At 48.6% G+C, this 21277-nt stretch overlaps 2 protein-coding genes across 3 annotated transcripts in view; both read right to left on the reverse strand.

Annotated features, from left to right (window-relative positions):
- Window positions 1-627: 627 nt before the first annotated feature.
- On the reverse strand, window positions 628-9960 carry Casq1 (calsequestrin 1). Its single transcript, XM_032915466.1, has 11 exons — window positions 9666-9960; window positions 8089-8173; window positions 6997-7097; window positions 6259-6370; window positions 5839-5912; window positions 5384-5514; window positions 4179-4224; window positions 3702-3756; window positions 3391-3491; window positions 2526-2600; window positions 628-1051 (listed from the first exon to the last, which is right to left on the reverse strand). The coding sequence occupies exons 1-11, from the start codon at window positions 9942-9944 to the stop codon at window positions 881-883; spliced, it is 1230 nt and encodes a 409-aa protein (XP_032771357.1). The 5' UTR covers window positions 9945-9960; the 3' UTR covers window positions 628-880.
- Window positions 9961-13507: 3547 nt separating this feature from the next.
- The window catches only part of LOC116911083 (sodium/potassium-transporting ATPase subunit alpha-4), a 35669-nt gene continuing 27899 nt past the window's right edge, over window positions 13508-21277 (reverse strand). For both annotated transcript variants that reach the window (XM_032914869.1, XM_032914868.1), the window contains exons 20-23: window positions 18794-18924; window positions 18591-18692; window positions 14058-14149; window positions 13508-13804 (exon numbers count right to left, since the gene is read on the reverse strand). In XM_032914869.1, the coding sequence (XP_032770760.1) occupies window positions 13776-13804; window positions 14058-14149; window positions 18591-18692; window positions 18794-18924 (354 nt within the window). In that variant the 3' untranslated portion in view covers window positions 13508-13775. The remainder of the gene's footprint in view (window positions 13805-14057; window positions 14150-18590; window positions 18693-18793; window positions 18925-21277) is intronic.

Raw genomic sequence — 21277 nt, forward strand, 5'->3', positions numbered from 1 at the left:
GGCAGAGGAGTCAGCTCAAGAGCAGGGACAGGCCTGGCACTCTCCGTTCTTCCAGAGCCCGACAGCAGCACTGGACAAACACCGTGTGTTCAGAAAAGGCTTGTTGACTGGAGGCAGATAAATATCCAGGCTTCCCAGGGGCAACTGCCTGGAGAGAGAGCCCCAAGCCCATGATCAGCCCTCTAATGAATTCCTAACAAGGCACCCACACTTAACTCTCCTCAGTGGTCACCTCCCTCCTGCCCTAAGGGTGAGACTTCATCAACAACAGACACTTGCTCATTCTGCCCCAGATTTCTTTATTAAGGCCTTGCATTTGACCCAAATACATTAACAGGAGATGGCTAAGATATAGCCCCTAACACGGTACCTCCCTTCCTCCTAGCCAGGGTCAGGACAGTCAGAAAGGTTTAAGATTTGAGTAATGGGGGGGCTGGGGATTTAGCTCAGTGGTAGAGCGCTTACCTAGGAAGCGCAAGGCCCAAGGTTCGGTCCCCAGCTCAAAAAAAAAAGAACCAAAAAAAAAAAAAAAAAAAAAAAAAAAAAAAGATTTGAGTAATGGGAGACCATACTGATGGAAGGGACAGAGAAGAGTTTGCAAATCGTTAAGTATGGGGAGTGGTAGAAGAGAAACAGTAGATACAGATAAGGTACGGGATAAGAAACAAGTCAGATGAGAGAACTGGGCTGGTATCGGAGACAAAGCAGCTCCTTTTCTCTTCAGCGAGGGAGACCAGGATCTCGAGCACCCTGCATGTAGACCACAGTTGGCCCTATAGTAGAGAATGACCTAGTGTCCCAAGGAGCTCGGGGCAGTGCATGGGCGGTAGGAAGGTACATGTAAAGAGCAAGGGGGGCTGGTAAGGAGTTGCCATAGCAACTAGTCATCGTCATCATCGTCGTCGTCGTCATCATCATCGTCATCATCATCGTCGTCGTCATCATCCTCTGTGTTGATTTCACCCTCCAGCACATCCTCCAGCCAGTCCTCCAGCTCCTCAGCAGAAGGCAAGTCCTCCTCGTCGTCCATCTCCATCCATATGCTGTCCGCCTGGGCAGGCGCAGGGAGGGGATGGGAGGTAAATTTAATACAGATCTGGGCCTGCCCCCTCCCCTTGTACTGTACGTCCTCTGCCCCTTGCTTGCATCCTTAAGGTGAGAGAAAGTATCCTGGTGCAGACGAGAGTTAGACTAGCGATCGATGTGTGTGGGAAGAAAAGGCCTTGGCCAGAGACCTCCCATCTGTCTGTCTGCTTTCCTGCTGCGTGCTGGGCTCCCAAAGCCATACTTCTCTACCATAGCCGTGATGTGGAAGCAGTGGTGGCTCCTCGTGGCCAACACAACCAAGCCAGAAACTCTTAACATTCATGGATTTTCATCAAGTGATTTTCTGGTGCTAGCTTTAATGAGTTCTAAACTAAAAGTGTATTTTAAAAAATACTCGCCTGTTCCTAACCCTGATTTCACTTTTTTGCTGTCTTGTTGTTGGTGGTGGTGTTTGTTTGTTTGTTTGTTTGTTTGTTTGTTTGTTTTTGAGATGTGTTCTTGATGGCTCACTCCTTTAATCCCAGCACTCCAGAGACAGAGGTAAGCAGAGATCTTTGAGTTCAAGGCCAGCACGTGCTCTTGCTTACTAGCCTTGGCTGGCTAGCCTCTCATGCTTGCTGTGTAGCTCAGGCTAGCTTTGAACTCACAGCTGTTAGTCCAGCCCCTGCCTTTCCAGTGTGTGTGCCACCATGCCTGGCTTTGCCTTTGACCTTTGATGTTCATCCTCCTCAGTTTGGAGACACGTATTTGTCCCTTATTGAAAACTCATACACTCCATGGTCTTCATGGTAATGCTGCTTTTTCCTAAACTCTACTCCCGACTTGGTGCCATTTATTATAAAATTTACCAAAGTCAGCCTAATAATTAGTGGAAATACTTGCCTACTCCATTAGACCATGAACATTATGAAATCAAAAGTTGCACTTCTCAGTTCAACTCAAGAAATAGGTATCTGGGGTTGGGGATTTAGCTCAGTGGTAGAGCGCTTGCCTAGCAAGCGCAAGGCCCTGGGTTCGGTCCCCAGCTCCGAAAAAAAGAAAAAAAAAAGTATCTGCTATGTGCTCACCAGGAGATTTCTGCCTTCAAAATGTTCAAAACCTACTAGAAGAGATAGCATGCTCCAAGGAAGTTCCCCATAGGGGGAATACTTCCAAAGACAACGTAGTGGAGGACAACAGGTTGAACTGGACTCTGAAGAATGGGCAGATGGCTCCAGTGAGTGGATGATTCAAATGTTCAGATCATGCATTGCCACCCCACAGGTCCAGCCATTGGACCGGATGGATGTCTCCTGCTTCTGGGCCGTGCTTGTTTCCTTGACAGCAGTGTTGTGTAAGACAACTAGCTGTGCTGAGAAGCACTGGTGCTCTGCCCGAGGCCACAGCACCCTCACCTCACCCAGTCCCATCTAATCTGGTTAGTACTTGGGTTGGAGATGATCTGATACTTAGGCAGGAATGAGGAAAGGGAGACTCACATCCGTAACATTGACAACTCCTATTTGCGGAGCTGACAAGTCGATGTCAAAGGTCTTCTCCCAGTACGGAACCAGCTGTAGAGAGAACCGAACACGTGAACTGAACAGAAGTTAGGCGCACACACGTCATCCAGGGATAAAAGGAGGTAGGAGGAGCTGGCAGTGCATGAAGCAGGGCGGGGGTAGCCAAGCACCCAGGCGCCGGGTTGTAGGGAAAGTTAATCAGTGAAAGAGAAACCCCAATGGAAAAAGATGAGGAAGGAGGCCTCTTCCTTCTGAGGAGAAGCACAGAAACCCCTCCTTTGTCCCCAAGGCTGCCTATGATTGACCTTGTACCTTTGCCCCCTGTAGCTGAACATCCACCAGACATGGGTGTTGAGAACTGAGTTCAAGTCCTCTGGAAGAGCAGCAAGTGCTCCTAAGCTCTGGGCCATCTCTCCAGCCCAGGTCCTGCATTTCTTAACCTAAGTACTTAAGCCTGGCAACCATCCGTGTTTGTCACATTCCTGTTTCCTCATTCAACAATACACACTAGATGCTGGGGATTGGGCTGGAAACAGAGCCATCTCCTGTGACACAGAATCTGCTGATTCTCTGAAAGTGCGTTTGTGCAGTGTCGTACTCAGCTGCTCACCACAGCACTGCCTGTCTGCCTCTGCTCTGGGGGTCACACATTATATCCCTTCTCTTCCCTCATCCCCTCGCTCAGGAGACCCTCTGTGTCTACACTGCTCATGAGCGGGCAGCAGGCGTAACTCTCTGGATCTCCAACTAGGAAGCAGGGATAGGAACTTTGAAACAAAGAAGGGGCCCCAGCCCAAGTCCCCACATTAGGACAACGGGGCATTTGAGCAGGGCCTCTTACCAGCGGGAAGTCATCAGGGTCAATCCAGATGATACTGAGGTCAGGGTTCTCAGTGTTGTCTTGGGCCACAGCCTTGAGAGTCTCTAAGAACTCATAACCATCTTGGAGGGAACAGAAGTGAGAAAAGTGAGGTGGAACAGACAGGAAAGGAACACAGGAAGCAGGAGTCCAGACCTAGTTCCCTACCTCCTACACCAACACACTTCAAGCCCTAGGCTGCTTGCAAACTCCCAGGAATGCCTTCTGTGTGAGGCCTATGATCCAACAAATACACCAACTTCCCCCAGGCCACTCCAATGTTCCTTCCTCACCAGGGTCAGCTTCCTCTGCAAAGGCCACAATGTGGATTCCATCCAGATCATCCTCCTGTTGGAGGGTGAGGAGGGAGCAGGGTTAGAGCCAGGGGTTGGAGGGTGAGGGGAGTGGCTTACTGTCCTCCTGTCTTGCCCCTTGCTATTCTTGAGTCTGACTCACGGAAATGGCAGCTTAGGTTTTCATGATGGTGATTTTTCTAATGTCACCCTTTCAGCTCTAGCAATCCCATTACCTCCAGAGTTTTTGTCCGTCTTGTCATAGTCATTCAGTTATGCCTGTCGCTTGAGACCTGACATAGTCTTCGGTACAAAACAAAACAAAACAAAACAAAACACCAACCCACTTGCCCCTTGGCTGAGGCACTGCGGTTTTTCCTGGCAGAGGGCACAAGGAGGAGCAGGGACAGCTGCTTCTAAGATGCAAGTCTTTACCCACTGTTGCTCCCCAAGGGCCTGGGCCTGGTAGTCACTCACCCAAGTCTCATACATACTCTCAGGCTTCAGTTTCCTCAGGGTCGATCTAGGAGAGACAGAGGGCCCCTACTCAGTGGGTGAGGACACCTCTCTCCAGAAGGTCCCCACAGCTGAAGCCACCTCTGGGTTAGGCCCAGGGCATAAAGAGCTTGTAGCCCAGAACAAAGCCAGTTAGCAAACCTAAGCTCTGAGCATCAGGTCTGGACCACAGCATGGCTTCGAAACAATGTTTAGTGGGAAGGGGATGGCTGGAAGAGAGACACCAGGGGCAAAGGTACGAACCGGATATCAGCAGTCATTCATTTTCTCGCTCACTCATTCAGTACAACTGACAGCCTGGGCTCAAGATAGAATTACATGCCTAATGTATGCCAGGTTCCCCACCCCCCAGGACAGGAAGGAGTTGGGGGCAGGTATAGGTTATAAGTACTGAGTTAGGCATTGGGTAGAGTTAAACCACGCAAATCTGTTGTGCCCTGATGAAAGAGGCCAAAATCTAGTGAGAGAGAGAGAGTAAGCAGTATTTAGACTGATGAGCGGGTATCTCCGGTTGTGGAGTCAAATGAAGGAAGAGAATTGTGTGTGAGTATAGGGCAGGTTTCCTAGCATCAGCACTGCAGACAGGAGGGAGGGGTGTCGTGCACACCGGAGGATGGTTAATACTATCTCTGGCCTCTAATTACTGAATACCAGCAGCACCCCTCACAGCCAAAAATGTCCTGGAAACATTGCCTAGCAGCCACTGAAAAGGCAAAACCCTGTGTCCCTGTTGACAACTGCTAACATCAGAAAGACAAAGGTTAAGGGACTGATTGAAGGCCTGAATCCCAGTTCTGATTCTTCCCCTGAAGCCTCTCTCACCCAGGATGCTAAAGGAATTAACTTCAGTAATAGAGAGAAGGTACCTCAGAGTGCCTCACACAGGCACTCACTACTCACTGGTTGACACTCCCTAAGTCAGAACCAGCCCCTCAGCCCACGCACATTTACAGAGGACATTCTCTGTGTAGGGCTCAGAGTTAAGGGCTGGGGTACAAAATATAACACAGAACTCCTAGTGCATCAGCGAACACCAACACGTGCAAGTGCATTTATCTCCAGTGCAAGGAAGCTTCCAGGTTGGCCTGTTTCCCAGCCGACCTCACAAACTGATGTGCCAGCCCCGGGAGGAGCCTGCTCCACCAAGAGGCTTGCCCAATCCCCACCTCCTGTGCTCCTCCACGAAGTTGACAATCTCCTCTTCACTGTTGGGCTTGTCTGGGATGGTCACAGGTTCTTCCATGAAGGCCTCATAGAAATCGATCTCGTTCAACTTCAGCGTCAGCTTCTTTGCCACCTTTGAGGAAGGAGACGTGATTTATGGGATAGGAGAGGCAGGGGCTGAGGGAGAAATAGTATAAAGGAACTAGTTGCAGAAAAGGAGTCAGAAAATGTGACTCTGGGTCACCGGGCGAGTGTCTTCTCTGGGCATTGTTTAACATGATAAAGGTGGGTTACACAGTCTAATGTCCATTTTCAATTCTATAGGAGAAGGACGATGAGTTTGGGGTGGGGAGTACCAGCATGAAGAATGGGACCAAGACCCCATCCATTTTGGTAGGGAAAGCTGAGGGAAACTTAAGAGGGTAGGGAGACCCAGTGTAGCTGCAGGGAAGAGAACCTTGCTGTCGAAGGTAGCGAAGAAAGGGATGTAGGGGTGGAATTCTTCAGCTGCATCCTCATAGGCTTTGTAATCTGAAGGGGAGGAAGGGACAGTCACGTTCAGGGTCTGCCAGAGAGTCATTCCCCTTGGCTTCTCTGCAGATCTTCCCCAACATGTGAGTCTCAGCCCGAGACCCATCCCCTCGAAGCTCTAATTCCCTGAGAATAAAATACAATCAAATTGTAGAGGAAGCAGTGGAATGCTGGGGGTGTTTGGGAATGCCCCAGAGTGCAGGCAGATAGAACAGATGGTGGAGCTGACGGTGCAGAAGGAAGGAGAGGGCCTGGGAGGTCAGAGCCAGACATGCTTAGCCTCTGGCCAAAGTAGGGAGGCAAGGAGGATAGGTGAAGTGCGGGGTCAGAAAGAGCTGTTACCCACGCTCTGAGTCTTTGCTCTTGAAGTAGCCAATGAGTTTGATTTCATCCTCGATATTCTCAAATGCCTGCAGCTCTCGTTCACCTTCAATCAATTCGACAGGGTCTTCTAGGACCTGGAAGAAAACATTGAGGAGACCATTTCTGTTCTCACCGATAGGACCCAGAGAGAGATATAGGGGGAAGACAGGGAACTGGAATAGGAACTAGATGTTTGCAGAGTGTGTGTATGTGGCCTGTGTGCTATACACTGTTAATGGTGTATGTGTGTATTCCGAGTGTTGTAGAGTGTGTGTGATATGCATGTTTTGTATCTTCTCTTTGGCATGGGGTATGTGTTTGTGATATGTTGTATCTGTGGTTTATGGTTCTGATATGCATGGTATATGTACAATGTAAATTGTATATGTTGCATGTTTTATCGCTGTATGTGTGCTATGTCATGTATGTTACATATGAGTATGCATTGTATATATATATTATGTCTTGTCTATATGGTACATATATATGAGCGATATATATATATATATTATGTGTGGGCACATATATGTGGTATGTGTATGTTTTGTGTACATTGTGTCTGCTCTATGTGATATATGTATGTGATATCTGTTACGCAGTATGTGTGGAACTAATGGAGTATATGTGCGTCTGGGGTGTGTGTATAGGAGTGTAGGGTAGATTAGTAGGGACCAAGGGGCACTGGTTACTTCAAGGTTATCAGGCTCAGGGGAATCCTCACATCGAGCAGAAACTCCACCAGAGTGTCTGCAGAAAACTCGCCATCATACTCGATGACTTCATCTCCTTTGAACACATACACGCTGTCCTCTTCAGTTAGGCCTAGGGGACACACGGAGAGGGGAGCTGTGAAGGCAGCCTTCCCATGGACCTGAGTCGCGCCTGGTTACAGCCCACCCGATACTCCTGGTAGACCCGTCCTCCTCCACCTCTCCATTCCTCCTCCCCGTCGACCTTCAACAACCCTTTACACCCTTCATTCCCATTAGTTCAGGAGCTAAAGCTAGGGAGAAGCCGGGGCCTGTGAGGGTGGGGGTAGGGTAGGATTTGAGGGGAGGAAACTGGGAAGGTTCAGATTCTGGCAACACAGCTCCCTTGCTCTGCCTACACAGGCAGGGACGAATATCCCTGCCAGCTTCTCTGAAGGCTCTAGTGGCTGATTCTTCGCGATTGCTGTCCAGATGACTTGTTGCTAACTACCCTTCCCCCATCCACATCCGGTGTCCAGCCTGTGCTGCCGCCTGGTGGCTGGGTGGTGTAATATCTGGGCTCTGCTAAGAGGAGAGAGGGAGGAAGCAGAGAGGGAAGGGGAGGGCAGGGAGACGAGGGGGAGGAGCCGAAAAAGGACTTTGTAGAAGGTCTCCCTGGCTTTGCCTTTATTTCTCAGTTTTACTTTCCCTTCCAACACCTAGCTGTGTGTTTTTTTTTTTTAAACTACATTTTTTTTTAGGCTAGCATACAAAGAATCTCCATGCATTTTTTAAAAGAAGTTTCACTATGTAGCCCAGGAAGCTTTGAGTCCACAATCCTCCTGCTTTGTCCTCTCAAATACAGGTATCACAAGTATAAGCCCCTGCCCAAACTTAGCCATTTTCTAGATGAGCACCAAGAAGGCCACCACCCCACCACTCCACCTCATGCTGGGAGCGGGGCACAGGTGTCTATACAGAATGGTCCCTAATCTCAAGTGCCCCGGCCAACTCCGATAGATGTGGTGGAAGGGCTCCCAAGCCCCTCAAATCTCCCCAAGTTCCCATGTAGGCCTCTCTGGTCTTGCACAGTCTACTTCTTGGCCCTCCTTGCCCTCCCTTACCTAGTTTCTTGGCCACAGCTGCATCTTTCTCAGAGTCCACCAGGCCAAAGCCAACACCCTTGTCTTCTAGGACTTGGGCTGCTAACTGGAAGAAGGAGTCAAGAGTAAATTAGCCCCTAGAATTCTTATGAACCCCTTCCCCATGTAATACGTTCCCATCATGGGGTCAACTGAGGTGCAGGAAACCCAAGCACTGACCTTGACCATCTGTTAAGATGCAGACTATCCCCAGGCACCTCATAATCCTAGCCTGTCTCTGGTTCAGCCTTTTAAAAGAGCATGCGTATTTATTGCTCATTGCGGTGTCCCCGAGGGACGCTGAGGAGTCCCTTTCCATGATCATTCCTACCCTCCATCCTGATCAAAGGCCAAACTCAGCAGAGTGGAATGTGGGACCCTGGGATCCTCAAGTAACTCCCAAAGTGAGAGCTGTGGAGGACAGGGTGTGGGGTGAGGAGTAGGAAAGACCAGAAGGTCAAGAGGTCACCATCATCCCTGGAGGGACAGCCATTCCTCTTCCAGGCCCCACTTCCCCCTTTCCCACGGGACTTCTAACCAGTCTTTAGGCTGGTCGCTGCCCCACAGACCTCCCCAGCCATCCAGCCATCCACTGGTTCTTTCTGCTGTGGGCATACTATGCAGCCTCACCCCACCCAGCACTGCAGTGATTCTTAGGGGAATGGGAGTGCGGGAGGCAGGTGGATGGCAGAGGCCAGAGCACTGAGGATAAAAATACTTGACTCATTAATCAGACAGCGGTTTCCAGAGCCCGATGGGGGCACACCGAAATGCAAGCCTGGGGCCTGGTGTCTTACTCTGAAATGTTCCAAGCTCTGTACAAGGTGGGGCGCCTCTGTGTGCAAGCCAGGGAGGTGCAGACAAAGACAAATATATCCAACTCCCTAGGGATGTGCGTGGCTACGCATTCCAATCAGAAGGCCGTCTCCCCTCGTTTCTTTTTGTATTAACCATCTCTGCTTTGGGCCTAAAGTCAGATTGGGGGTCTCTCCCCTGGCTGAAAAAATGGGGAGCCACGCTGAAGCCTTCATAAGAGTTGTCTAGTGGGGACATCTGTTTGATCCAGTAGGGACAACAGAAGGCTGGCTGGGAGGTCGGTGGGAAACCTCTAGAAGATACTTAACTGTGTAGTCATTAAGTCAGTTGCAGGCAAATAAAATAGCAATTGTGTTTCCGTTTCCGCTGTTTGCGGATTGGAGCACAGCCCTGACTGAGTGTGGAGGGGGGGGATCTTTTGGCTAGAAGAGTACATTGGTGGTATGAAGCACGGGGCAGACTACTGTGCAAGCTCCCCCCCCTCACTCCCCTCAGCCAAACCTAGTGCCCCTGCCTTCTGGGCATGGAGGGCAGCCCCCTACAGCACCTGACCTAAACTTACCAACAGAAGGGTAGGACCTTGGTCCCTGAGTCTTTTTCTTTTTGCTAAGGCCACATTCCAGTCATGTTCTGGCTGAAGACAGAGGCCCAGCGATGCTGCTCTTAACCTAGCCCCTGCCCTCAGACACGGGGTTCACCGAGGGGACTGAGCATGCTCCTCGGGCCTGCTCCTCTCTACTCACCTCCAGAATTAGCTCCTCCATCTCAAATTGTCTTTGGGAGGCCTTGTCGTCCTCGGGGGGCTCATGGTAGAGGAGGGCTAGCACCTCATACTTCTTAAACACGTTCTTGTAGTTCTTTGCGTTCACATTGATCACGCGGTCCACACCATCGTATTCAGGGAAGTCCAGCCCGTCCTCCCCCTGGACCCCTGACCTGGGCGTCCCTAGCACCAGTACAAACAGCAGTGCCAGCCGCAGCTTGGACACTGCCCTGGCCCCCATCCTGTCAGTGGCTCTCATGGAGGTAGTACGAGCTGGGTCTGCTCTCCTGGTCCAGAGGAGGTTAGCTGGAATAGGGAGGAGCCCCCGGATACAGAGTCCTGAGTTAGGGGCTCCGGGTGGGGGTGGGGTAGAGAGCGGGCCAGAGCAGTGGACAGTGGACACTGCTGGGTCCTGGAGCAACTGCTGACAGAGCCAAGAGAAAAAGGGTCAGGAGGAGGAATAGGAGCAGGGGCGGGGAGGGAACTGGAGCTGCCCCTTGAAACTGGCACCCCTCCGTCCCCACCTGGTCCTGTCTAAATATGTCTCTGTGGTTGGCAGGAGAGATGGATAACCTTCTGAGGCCAGGACAGCTCCATGAGAGCCTGAATCCTCTCACCTCCTATACCTCTTCCCTAGGCTCCCAGCAGCTGGTTCCTTCCCCCTCCCCCAGTGTCCAGGACTCCTTAGCCCCTGGCCCCATGCAGGCCTAAGAGCTCATCGCCATATTAAGAAAGGGAGAGAGAGAGATGCCGGATCTAAAAATAAGACCCGATGAGTTAGGGGTAAGTGAGGCTGGGGCTGGAGGAGGGGAGATGGAGGGGTGGCTGGGGATCCCAGCGTAGGACAAGGCCGATCAGAAGTACAGGTAGAGAGGGTGAGACTGTTAGGGCTAGAGGCTAAACGGATACTACAGGGAGAGAATGTGGCATTTCTAACTCCTAACATCTGGCACTCTGCAATAGGTAAAGTGTATTTCTTTGATCTTACTTAGAAGAAGTGGGCAATAAAAGCACCTTCTAGGCTCCAGGAAAGAAACCCCCTGCAGTTCCCTTTAAAGAACTCGGCCGGCCGGAGGATGAGATCATTCTCTGAATAAAAGATGGAGCGGAGTCCAAGACCAGAAACCTGGCTTAGCTCCAGTCAGTTTCCTTTGCTTCACTCAACAGTCCCAACTCAGGAATGCAGGGGGGGAAGGACAGGGCTGGCCCGAGTTCCATCCTGGAGTGATGGCGACTTGGGCTTTCTCTGCCTGTACTGCTCATTGCTGCTCCTCCAAGCGCTCTGCCCTGATCCTGTGGGACTCTGATTCTAGGGCACAGGGGGCAGGGAGGATTCCCCAGGCTGCATGGTTCTATAGAGAGCTAATAGCTACAATTCATCACTAGGTCTTTGACAAGGCACAGATGATCAGTTATAAGTATGGGAAAAAGTTAACATGAAGTAAACAGGAAGAGGTGGGCCATGTGCCCTTACCGGAGGCTGTGGATTAATTCTGTGCATCTGAGGCCTAAAGCAGAGCTGGGCGTATGCAAGCTGTCATTTTGGGGTCCTAGCTTGGAGGTAAAGAGTTGAGTTAAGCTTTGAGTACCTAGCAAGGACTCCTTCATGGCCTTCTAGGACTCATACTATATATAGGAAAACTGAGGCTCAAGGGGGATCATGTGGAGGACTTCCTTGTCCACAGTGCAATGTATTTCTCATTCTAGAAGGATGGTGTTTAATTCGCATCTAGGTAGAAGTATAAAGTTATGTTAGCAAAATAACTTCTTGCATTCCCGTGGGGTAGAACTTAACACAGCTAATTTAACATTCTTAAGAACGTGACAGGAGTGGGTCCAAGAGGGACAGCTTGTCACTGGAGCAGGAGAGGCCAGAGATAGTCCGAGCATGGCACTGGAGCTAAGGAGATCTCAGAACCCCGTCTCCTCATCTCCCAGGAGCATGACTGATGTGCCAGGCAGAGGCCTGCTCCTTAGATGATCTAGCTTTAGTGTCTATTTCTGCAGGGTTCTGGGGAGAGGGAAATATCGGAACAGACATTGGAGCACAAGACCTCTTCCATCGTGAACTGGACCTTTGGAGTGAGACAGGACTCTGTGGTGACCCTGACCACTTCAGCCCCTCCTCATGCTATGCTTTCTGCTTTCTCCTCAGTCCCCTTCCTTCCAGGCTGCCTGAGTGCAGGCCTCTGGATCTAACACGCCTCAGCTACCCGTATCAAATGACCCTGAGTTGGGGCGTCTGTATTTTTAACCCACCAGACACTCAAAGCTCCTCACTACTGAAACTTGAGGAGCTGGCCCCTCCGCCTCCCCCTCCCCACCTCACTCACACACCTCCCCAACCCTGCTTCCATCTTCCAGGGTCTGTTTCAGCCCTGTCAGCAGCCGGAGTGGACCCCAAACTGATATAGCTCTGTCCCCAGGAGACCTTGTGCGAGAAGAGGGAGGGAGTAGAAGGAAACCTCTGAGGAAGAGGCCTAACGCAGAGAAAGAGGGGTTAGCTATACTTCCAGTGGGAAAGTTTCTTGTCTTTTGTCTTCTGTCAGCCGCAGAACTCTACCAGTCAGTGTCCCATGTATTATTTACGTATGTATTTATTTAGCCTTGTTCGTAACTGTTTGGTCCGAGTTACCACTGTAAGACCAGTTTGAAAAGTGGTTTTGGGTACACATTTCAGAATGAGGCCCCTGGTTTCGTCTATGAACCAGCACGCAGGAAACATGGTGCCAAGAACTGATGGTGGGTTCGGTCCTTGGCCCGATGCCAGAAAGTGTGCAGCTGCACGGGGTCGGGATGTGTGTGGCATTTCGGTAACAGCTGCTGGCCCACCCCCTGCTCCCCGGTTTTCCTCAGCATTCCTCTATCATTTGGCCAGATATCTCTAAAAGGTTCCTGACATGAACTGAGAGTCAGAGACAAAGCAGAGAGGCTCACTGAGCAGAAATGAGTTCCAGAGGGGGCAGACGAGGGAGGGAGAATCTAGAGAGGAACATGGGCAGGGGAGTGGCTTCTTGTACCTCTTTACTGAGACCAGATCAATAAAGGTCCAGGACCCAGCATGTAGGCCAGTGATATAGCATTTGCCCAGCATGCACACAACTGTTTCAAGGCTATACCAGAGAGAAAAGGCTAAAGGGTGGGCTAGCTAGTGTAGAAACGTTGATGATGGGGTTAAAGGGCAGGAATCACAGTCTACCCCATTTACAAGAGGAGGGAACCCCTTATCCCTACCCTGCCATTCCCCAGTCATTGGATCTTGTTGGACCTGATGTTATTAGGTCTCCTTTTGAACCACATTGCTATGGTCTGTAGTCTAGTCTGAGAACATCCAAGTCAGGGTCTAGATTATTTAAGCCCACAAGCCCCCAGTGTGGGTACAGGTATAAGTGCTCCAGTACCCCTGCGAGATATAGCTCAGCTGGTCTTGTCTTTCTTTCATTATCTGGTTCTAGCTAGACTTTGAGGGCAGCTCTTCGTCCCTTACAACTGACAGACTATCAGAGATTGATCTTAAAATGGGGAATACCCTTCAGGGTTAAGTATCCCTGATCTTCTGTTTTTAAAGCCAGGGTCTCACGATGTAGCCCTGCCTGGCTTGGAACTCACCATGCAGACAGGCTAGCCTCAAATTCACAGCCTCCAAATGCTGGTATTAAGAGGATGTGCCCTCACACCAAGCCCCAGATCCTGGATTCTAGGACATTTTTACTCTTCTCAGGTCCCTGGAGGTCTCCCTTGCCTAATTACAATGCAGGTGTAGGAAGTGAGCTTTACTGAACCCTGTTCCCTCCAAATCAGACTTCTGCACACCAAGTGACGTGAGGGTTGTTCCAAGTGTTTACTCTCCACCGGCTGCTGGATGTAACAAAACTGCACCTACTCGCTGGGCCCCAGGCAGAGCAGGCTGGGCCTTCTCTCCACTCCATCTCCTACCAGATGCTCTTGCTCCAGCGCCAGAACTCGCCTCATCCAAAGTAAATTCAACCCATACAATCGTGCCCCCTGCTCAGCTTTATCTCAGATGTCATTGTTATACACAGTCTTGGCTTTGAGACTAATGTCATGTGAAGAACTTTCTCTGATGCAATTAGTAGTACGTCTCCTTCTCCAGCCATCCTGTGGAGAAGAGACAAAGGGAGCTGAGAGAAGGTAGCAGGGGAGCCACGCAGACAAGAAGCAGGTGGAGAGGCTGCCATGAGCAACAGGGTCCAAGCCTTGGGAGGAACAAGTGAGGTCAGGAGTAGAGGACCAGGGTCCAGGAAGAGCAAAGGACAGACAGGGAGGTAGGGAGAGCCAGTGCGTGGGATGGGAAAGCTCGTTAGAAGGCCAGTGACTACTTAAGGGCAAAGTCCAGAGTAGGTAGCCTTACCACCGGGCCGTCTGCGGATGATGAGTTTTCGAACTTCATCATAGATGAAGATGAGAACACTGTAGGGAAGCGCGCAGAACCACCAGTTTATCCTGCAGAGAGCAAGAGTTGGTCAGTGTGTCTCGAAAGGTACGACCCAAAGAAGGGTGAGCAGCAATGGGGCGGAGGAACTGTGGAGACTGAGTGGGTGCCGACAATGGGAAGGCAAACTGAGATACACCTGATTTTCCCCTTGAGGAGGTGAGAGCCCTAGTGCTAAGCGATTGGGGGCAGAGAGGAAAGACACAAGATAGAAATGTAAAATGCCAATGGCCATATGATAAATGTCATGTTCAGAGTTAATGTAGCAATTAAAAAAAAAGATTTATGTATGTGAGTACACTGTTGTTCGCTTCAGACACACCAGAAGAGGGCATCAGATCCCATTACATATGGTTGTGAGCCACCATGTGGTTGCTGGGAATTGAACTCAGGACCTCTGGAAGAGCAGTCAGTGCTCTTAACCACTGAGCCTTCTCTCCAGCCCCTGATGTACCATTTATAAATATTGCCAATTGGCAATGAGTTGCTGAGAGTCCCCTCTTCCTCATGTTGCATTTTTTCTGCACTGTTGAGGCCTTGCGGCTAAAGAATGCAATCTAGGGGTTGGAGATTTAGCTCAGTGGTAGAGCGCTTGCCTAGGAAGCATAAGGCCCTGGGTTGATCCCCAGCTCCAAAAAAAGAACCAAAAAAAAAAAAAAAAAAAAAGAAATCTATACATTAATTCACGCGTGTTTACATGTGCTTTCATACTGCAAAAGGGACGTCTGCTTTTCTCTTTGTGCCTCTTCTATAATTAGGGAACGGAAGATGGATTTAACAAGTTTTATGCCCTTTAGTGACATAGAGAACTGGGTATAAATCAATACCACTGTTCAATAGTTCAGTGCAAATATGCCAGGGCTGGAAGATGGATGGAGATAATGGCTCAGTGGATAAGGTGCTTGTCACACAAGCCTGATCACCTGTGTTCGGATCCCTAGGACGAATGTAAAAGCCAGGTGAGGAAGCACAGCCTCTATAACCCCCTAATGGGGGATGGGAGGCTGAGGCAAGAGAATCTCCGGTATCAGGTAGACCAGTTAGCCTAGTACATGCAGCTGTGAACAAGAGAGACTCTTGTCTCAAACAAGCTGGAAGGCAAAGGCTAAGACCAGTAGGTGTCCTCTGACCTTCTCAGGTATGCTGTGGTACATGGGCACCTGCCCTCCTGTAGGCGCACACATCATATGCACACATGGATATGCATACACACAGAAAAAAATGAAAAATGTAATGCAAGCCACGTGTAAACTTTAAAGTTCTCTAATACCCATATTAAGATAAGTGAAACACAAGAGATAAATTTTAATAATTTTACTTGACTCAATATATCAAAATGTATGTTTATTATTTAAATCAATATTTCAATATATGTTGTATAACATATATAAATACATTTAACTCAATATATAAATATATTTATATATAATATATATCTCAATATATAAATGTATTTAACTCAATATAACTCAATATATCGAAATACCATCTCGACATGTGTGTAATCACTAGAAACACTGTTTTGTTCTGTTTGGTTTTTAAGACACACTCTTTCCACATGGCCCAAACTGCCATCAAACTCGTGATCCTCCTGCCTCAGCCTCTGAGTGCTGAGATGCAGGCATATACTCCCAGGCTAATCAATATAAACATGACTAATCAGATAGTTTAAATGCTTCTTTTAATACTAAATCTTGGAGATCTGGTGGGTGTCCGTGTTCTGCTCACCTGTCTTGACTCAGCCGCTAAGTGTTTCCCCCACTCCCACCCCCTCTGCAGGTTCTCATCATCCAGACTGGCTCTGAACTTGCCGTGTAGCCGGGCAGAACTATGATCCTTCTGAGATCACAGGCACGCATCCCGCCCCACTCTAGAATATGAGTTCCAAGGCTAAAAGGAAACATCACCTAAAGGAATAAAATTATTGTGTCCTTCTTTTCCTTTCATTTCTTTTCTAATTTTTTTTTTTTTTGAAATGGGGTCTTATGTTGCCAGGCTGGCCTCAAAATCATGATTCTCCAGTATTCATCTCTTATAAAACTGCAATTACAGATTATAGCACCACCCGTGTTTATAGACACACGTAATGTTTTTATTTTGAGACAGGATTTCTCTATGTAGTCTTCCCTGACTGTCCTGGAACTCACTCTGTAGACCAGGATGGCCTCAAACTCAGAGGATCTGCCTGCCTTCGCCTCTCGAGTGCTGGGATTAAAAGTGTGCACCACCACCGCCCGGTTCTTGCTTTAATTTTTAACCTTGAGTTGAAATTAAAATTATAAATACACATTTCACGCGCAGTAGTCATACTTTTCGAGAGCTCAATAGTCACACATGGAGAGCAGCAACCACCTTGAACAGTACAGACATAGGCCAGCGTTTGTTTGCTATACAAATACCTTTCCACTCATTGAACACCAGTTCTGAATACCCTGGGTCTGTGTAAGGTATTGGGGAAATAAAAATGGTTCAATGATGCTCCTTTATCTTGAATAGTTCAGAGAGATCTGCAAAAAGAGCTGACTAGGCCCACAAAATAATCCTAGGTGCTAAGTGTGTGTCCAAGAGTGCAGTCGGTTCATTTCCATTTGTTATTGACACCTTCGGCAACAAAAGCATAGAAACCATTAATAAAACGGTCTCCATCTCCAGATATGCCCAGTGCTTAAAACTCAGGTCTCCATGTAATTCGCAATGCTCTGCCGGACTCCGTCTTTTCTCCAGTGCTAGAGCACAAACGCAGGGCCTCACATATGTGTGATTGTGTAAAAGCACTCACCTGTCAATAAAAAAGCCTTTGGCCAATGAGCTGAGGCCGGAAATAGGAGGTGGGGAGTTTGGCAGAGAGAGGGGAATTCTGGAATACTAATCAGGAATGGGAGATTTCCCCCCAGACACAAAGGAAGACAGTCATGTGAAACCGAGGACCAGGTAATCAGCCACATGGCATGACTTAGAATAAAATAAATGGGTAATTAAGACATGAGCTAGTCAGGGAACAGAGCCAGAGCATTTAATCACATACAAGAAGTCTCACATGTGTTATGCCTGTGCTCTGCCGTTACACTACACCCAGCCCCGGCAGATGTGTGCTGATGGCGGAGGCTCAGAATAGTGGCATATCTCTTTAAAGTCGCAAAATATAAAGAGCCGAACTTCAAACTTAGGTTTGCCGATGTCTAAGGCCGTTTATGTCATTAACTATTAATTGAGCACCTATATTGTGTGAAGCCATGTGACTGCACTGTGAGGGATAGGTAAGCCAGCCATGCGAACACGTAGGCAATGAATTAGAAGAACACACACTAAATCGTTCTAGTGCAGGTGACACCGTGGCTATAGGACAGGTACTTTTTTTTTTTTTTCTTAGTAAATTTTGGATTTACTCTTTCAATCCTGGGGATAGAGTCTAGGGCCTTGAACATGGGAGGCGAGCCCTCCCTGACTGCTACACCCGCAGTCGCTCTGTAAATTCTAAGATTGCAAAGGAAAGCTGAGCGCGGTGGCACACAACTACCATCCTTGGGAGACTGAGGTGGGAGGAGTTCAAGGTCAGGCTCTCTACACAGCAAGTGCAAAGCCAGCCCTGGGCCGTGAGCATGAGACCCTGCTCAAAAAATTCCATCGGTGTGCATTAATGTTAAAACAAAGTGTACAGGGGTTGGAGATTTAGCTCAGTGGTAGAGCACTTGCCTAGCAAGTGCAAGGCCCTGGGTTCGGTCCCCAGCTCCGAAAAAAAGAAAAGAAAAAAAAAAGTATACAGAGTAACAGTCTGAGACTTGAATAAGACAAGAAATCAGACATTGAGGATTTCAGAGTGCTCGTTCACATATTAAAACAGATGGATATATTAGTCAATCTCATCTAGTAAAACATTCACACCTTAAAACAGATGTGTGTGTGTGTGTGTGTGTGTGTGTGTGTGTGTGTGTGAGAGAGAGAGAGAGAGAGAGAGAGAGAGAGAGAGAGAGAGAGAGAGAGACCAAAAGAATTAGTTAGGTAAGCTAGTCATAAATTTGGCTTTGTTTCGAGACAGGATTCTATCTTAGGTTGCTCTCAGACTTACAATGTCACCAAGAATGTCCTTGAATTCCTGGTGCCTCTGTTTTTGTGTCCTAGGATTACAGGCATGTGCCATTCTACCTGGTAATTAGACTCTTGCCATGATTATATTAGGACCAAGAAACATGTATCCTTGCCCAGCTGTCAGATGCCGTCATAAAATTCCACTCAATTAAACACTGCTAAGTCTGCTGAATTTGCAAGTCCAGCCGCTTGTCTCCTGACACAGTCTCCGAGGCTGCCCTAAATAGAGGCCGTGTACGAGTGTGAAAGAACCTAGCAAGTCACTGTGGGTAGCTCCACTGGGCAGTCCCCCCACCTGGCGATTGTCCTTTTCTCCCACGTCCTCCCAAACGTCCTGCCTGGGTTGGTGCCCCTTCCCTTACTCACTTGAGTGGGTACATTCTCAGGGCTACATCCATGCCTGGAATGTAGGACAGGCAAGCTGCCAGGATCGTCTCCTCAAGGAGTCCAAATATTAGGACTTTGTTTCTGGGAAGAAAGAGTGATGGGTGTGATAGACACCGGGAGAAAAGGCGAGGAAAGGGCGAGTTCGAGCGCGGGAGGATTGGTAGGGATTCGAGGGCACGCACTTCATGCCCTGCTTGAAGAGTGAATTTCTGCGCGTCTTGCAGATGATGAGGTCAGCCCACTGCACGATCACGATGCTGATGAAGAAGGCTGTTTGGCACGTGAACTCCACCACCTTCCGCTGCTCATAGGTCTAGGGGAAGGATGGCATCTGGGTCAGACAGAAGTTTAGATATACCCAAAAGTTTCTCCTTTTTCTTGCCTTTCTGAACCCAGAGTCTGAGCCTTGTCTTCTCTGAATGCCTCCAGCGCTGTGCGCATAGCTGTCTCTCTTACAGCATTTGTGTGTTTTCCCTACCTGACTGGAAGTGCTTTGGATCCCTTCACCACACTTTGCCTATTAAATATTATATAGCGCACCTCAGTAAGTACTGAATAAATTAGGAATGTGATTAAAAGGAGGTGGACTTAGGCCAGCAGAGTCCAGAGGTCCTAAGTCAGAAAAGAAGGGAGAACCAGAGGGCACTATGAACACAGCGCGGGGAGGACTGTCGGAGAGGAGTGGTAGACAGGAGCCTGAGGCTGCGGCTCAGTTGTACAGAGCATGCTTGCCCTGTAGAAGGCAAGCACTCCCGCATTCATCCTGCATTGTATGAGAAAGGGACTTGGAATCTGGAAGGAGGCATAACAATGCTAACAATGGCAGTACCGTAGATAAGTCATAACAGAGGAGCCAAGGGCACGGTAGGAACTGGGGGCGAAAGCGGGAGGAAAGACCCCATGCCTAAAACCATCATGTTCGCACCCTGTTAAGATACTAACGGTAAAGCCACTTGGGACGCACCTCAAGTTGTATTTGGATAGAAATGAAAAAGCCTTAAATGACCAGAACTCTAAGGTTAAGGTGCTGTACCCCCTGAACCCCAGCTTTTGGGAGGCAGAGGCAGGTGGACCCCTACATTCCAAGCCAGTCTGCTCTGCGTAGTAAAACGTTGTCTCAGACAAACGAGCAAACACAACAAACAGACAAAAACTTGTTGAGCCAAACGCGGAACACAGGCCAAGCCCAGCCAGCATATTTGTGTGCCCGAGAGCTCTCACCACCGCCTGTGCCAGCCCCTGCCGGTGCCAGAGGCCTTAGTGTCTGGTTCACTGTTAACTCTACTCCTGCTCTTGGCCTCTTTTTTTTTAGATTTAAATTTCATATTTATGAAGACTCTTCCATTACCATGGCTCCCCAGTTTTTTTTATCCCCTCTAATTCTGTTATCCTCCACACTCTAAGTAGGCAGCTTGCTCTCACAGCTAGGCTGTAGACACTATCCTACACCCTTTGCGAAACCTAGAGTTTTTCTGCAATTTAAATTTCAGGCGTATTTATCTTTCATGTTTACCCTTCGATCTCACTCAGAATCTCAATTTCAATATTTCCTGGTCTCCCTTGGACTTATTTAAAATTGTTAACCTGATGTGTTACACACACACAGACACACACACACACACAGACACACACACACACAGAGACACACACACAGACACACACAGACACACACACACACACACAGACACATACACACACACACAGACACACACACACAGACACACACACAGACACACACACACAGACACACACACACACACACACACACACACACACACACACACACACCACCCTCTCCTCCCATAACTAGAGTAAACTCCATAAGACTCGTGGCTTACAGGCTGGGTGTGGTAGAGCACACCTTTAATCCCAGCCCTGAGAGGCTGAAGCAAGAGGCAGGTATGATGACTTAGAGGCCATCCTTGGTGAACATGGGAAGAAGCTCATGACTTGATCATTTTGCCTTACTGTCATATCCCAAGGTCCTGTAGCAGTATAGGTTATGATAAGTAGGATTAATGAGTTTCCTAAAAGATAAGGAACTATTACTTTAGGACTGAAAGTACTGCCCTTTCTGGCTCAGCCATCGAGAACTCTAATGCTCTGGAACTGTAAGCCTAGAATACACTTTTTTTTTTCCCTTTAAGTTTTCTTAGTCATGGTGCTTTTTTTTTGTTTGTTTTGTTTTTCTTTTTAAAAATTTATTTATTTAATATATGTGAGTATACTGTCGCTGTTTCCAGACACACCAGAAGAGGGCATCAGATCCCATTACAGATGGTTGTGAGCCACCATGTGGTTGCTGGGAATAGAACTCAGGACCTCTGGGAGAGCAGTCAGTGCTCTAACCACTGAGCCATCTCTCCAGCCCGGTCATGGTGTTTTATCGAATCAATGGAACAGTGACTGAAGGGCTGAAGACATGGCTCAGGAGTTAAGAGCAGTTGCTGCTCTTGCAGAGAACCCAAGTTCAGTTCCCAGAACCCATACGATAGTTCGCATCCATGCTTAACGCCAGTTCCAGGAGGTCCAATGACCCCTTCTGACCTCTACAGGCCCTGCAAGGAAAACCACACATAAAATAAATGGAGGGGGGGGGGGAAAAAGGAGAGAAATGTAGCTAAAACAGAAGTTGGTAACAGGAGTAAGAGATCACTGTGGCAGAC

The sequence above is a fragment of the Rattus rattus genome, chromosome 10 (genome assembly GCF_011064425.1).
Source record: "Rattus rattus isolate New Zealand chromosome 10, Rrattus_CSIRO_v1, whole genome shotgun sequence".
NCBI classification, from domain to species: Eukaryota; Metazoa; Chordata; class Mammalia; order Rodentia; family Muridae; genus Rattus; species Rattus rattus.

Bases quoted from the DNA above. Each gene is read 5' to 3' on its own strand.
- Casq1 (XM_032915466.1), bottom strand. From the start codon at position 9,944: ATGAGAGCCACTGACAGGATGGGGGCCAGGGCAGTGTCCAAGCTGCGG. The intron at 5,913-6,258 runs GTGGGTAACAGC...CCTCCCCTTCAG, and splicing joins CAAGAGCAAAGACTCAGAGC to ATTACAAAGCCTATGAGGAT. The intron at 5,515-5,838 runs GTTCTCTTCCCT...CCTTCCTCAAAG, and splicing joins TCGCTACCTTCGACAGCAAG to GTGGCAAAGAAGCTGACGCT.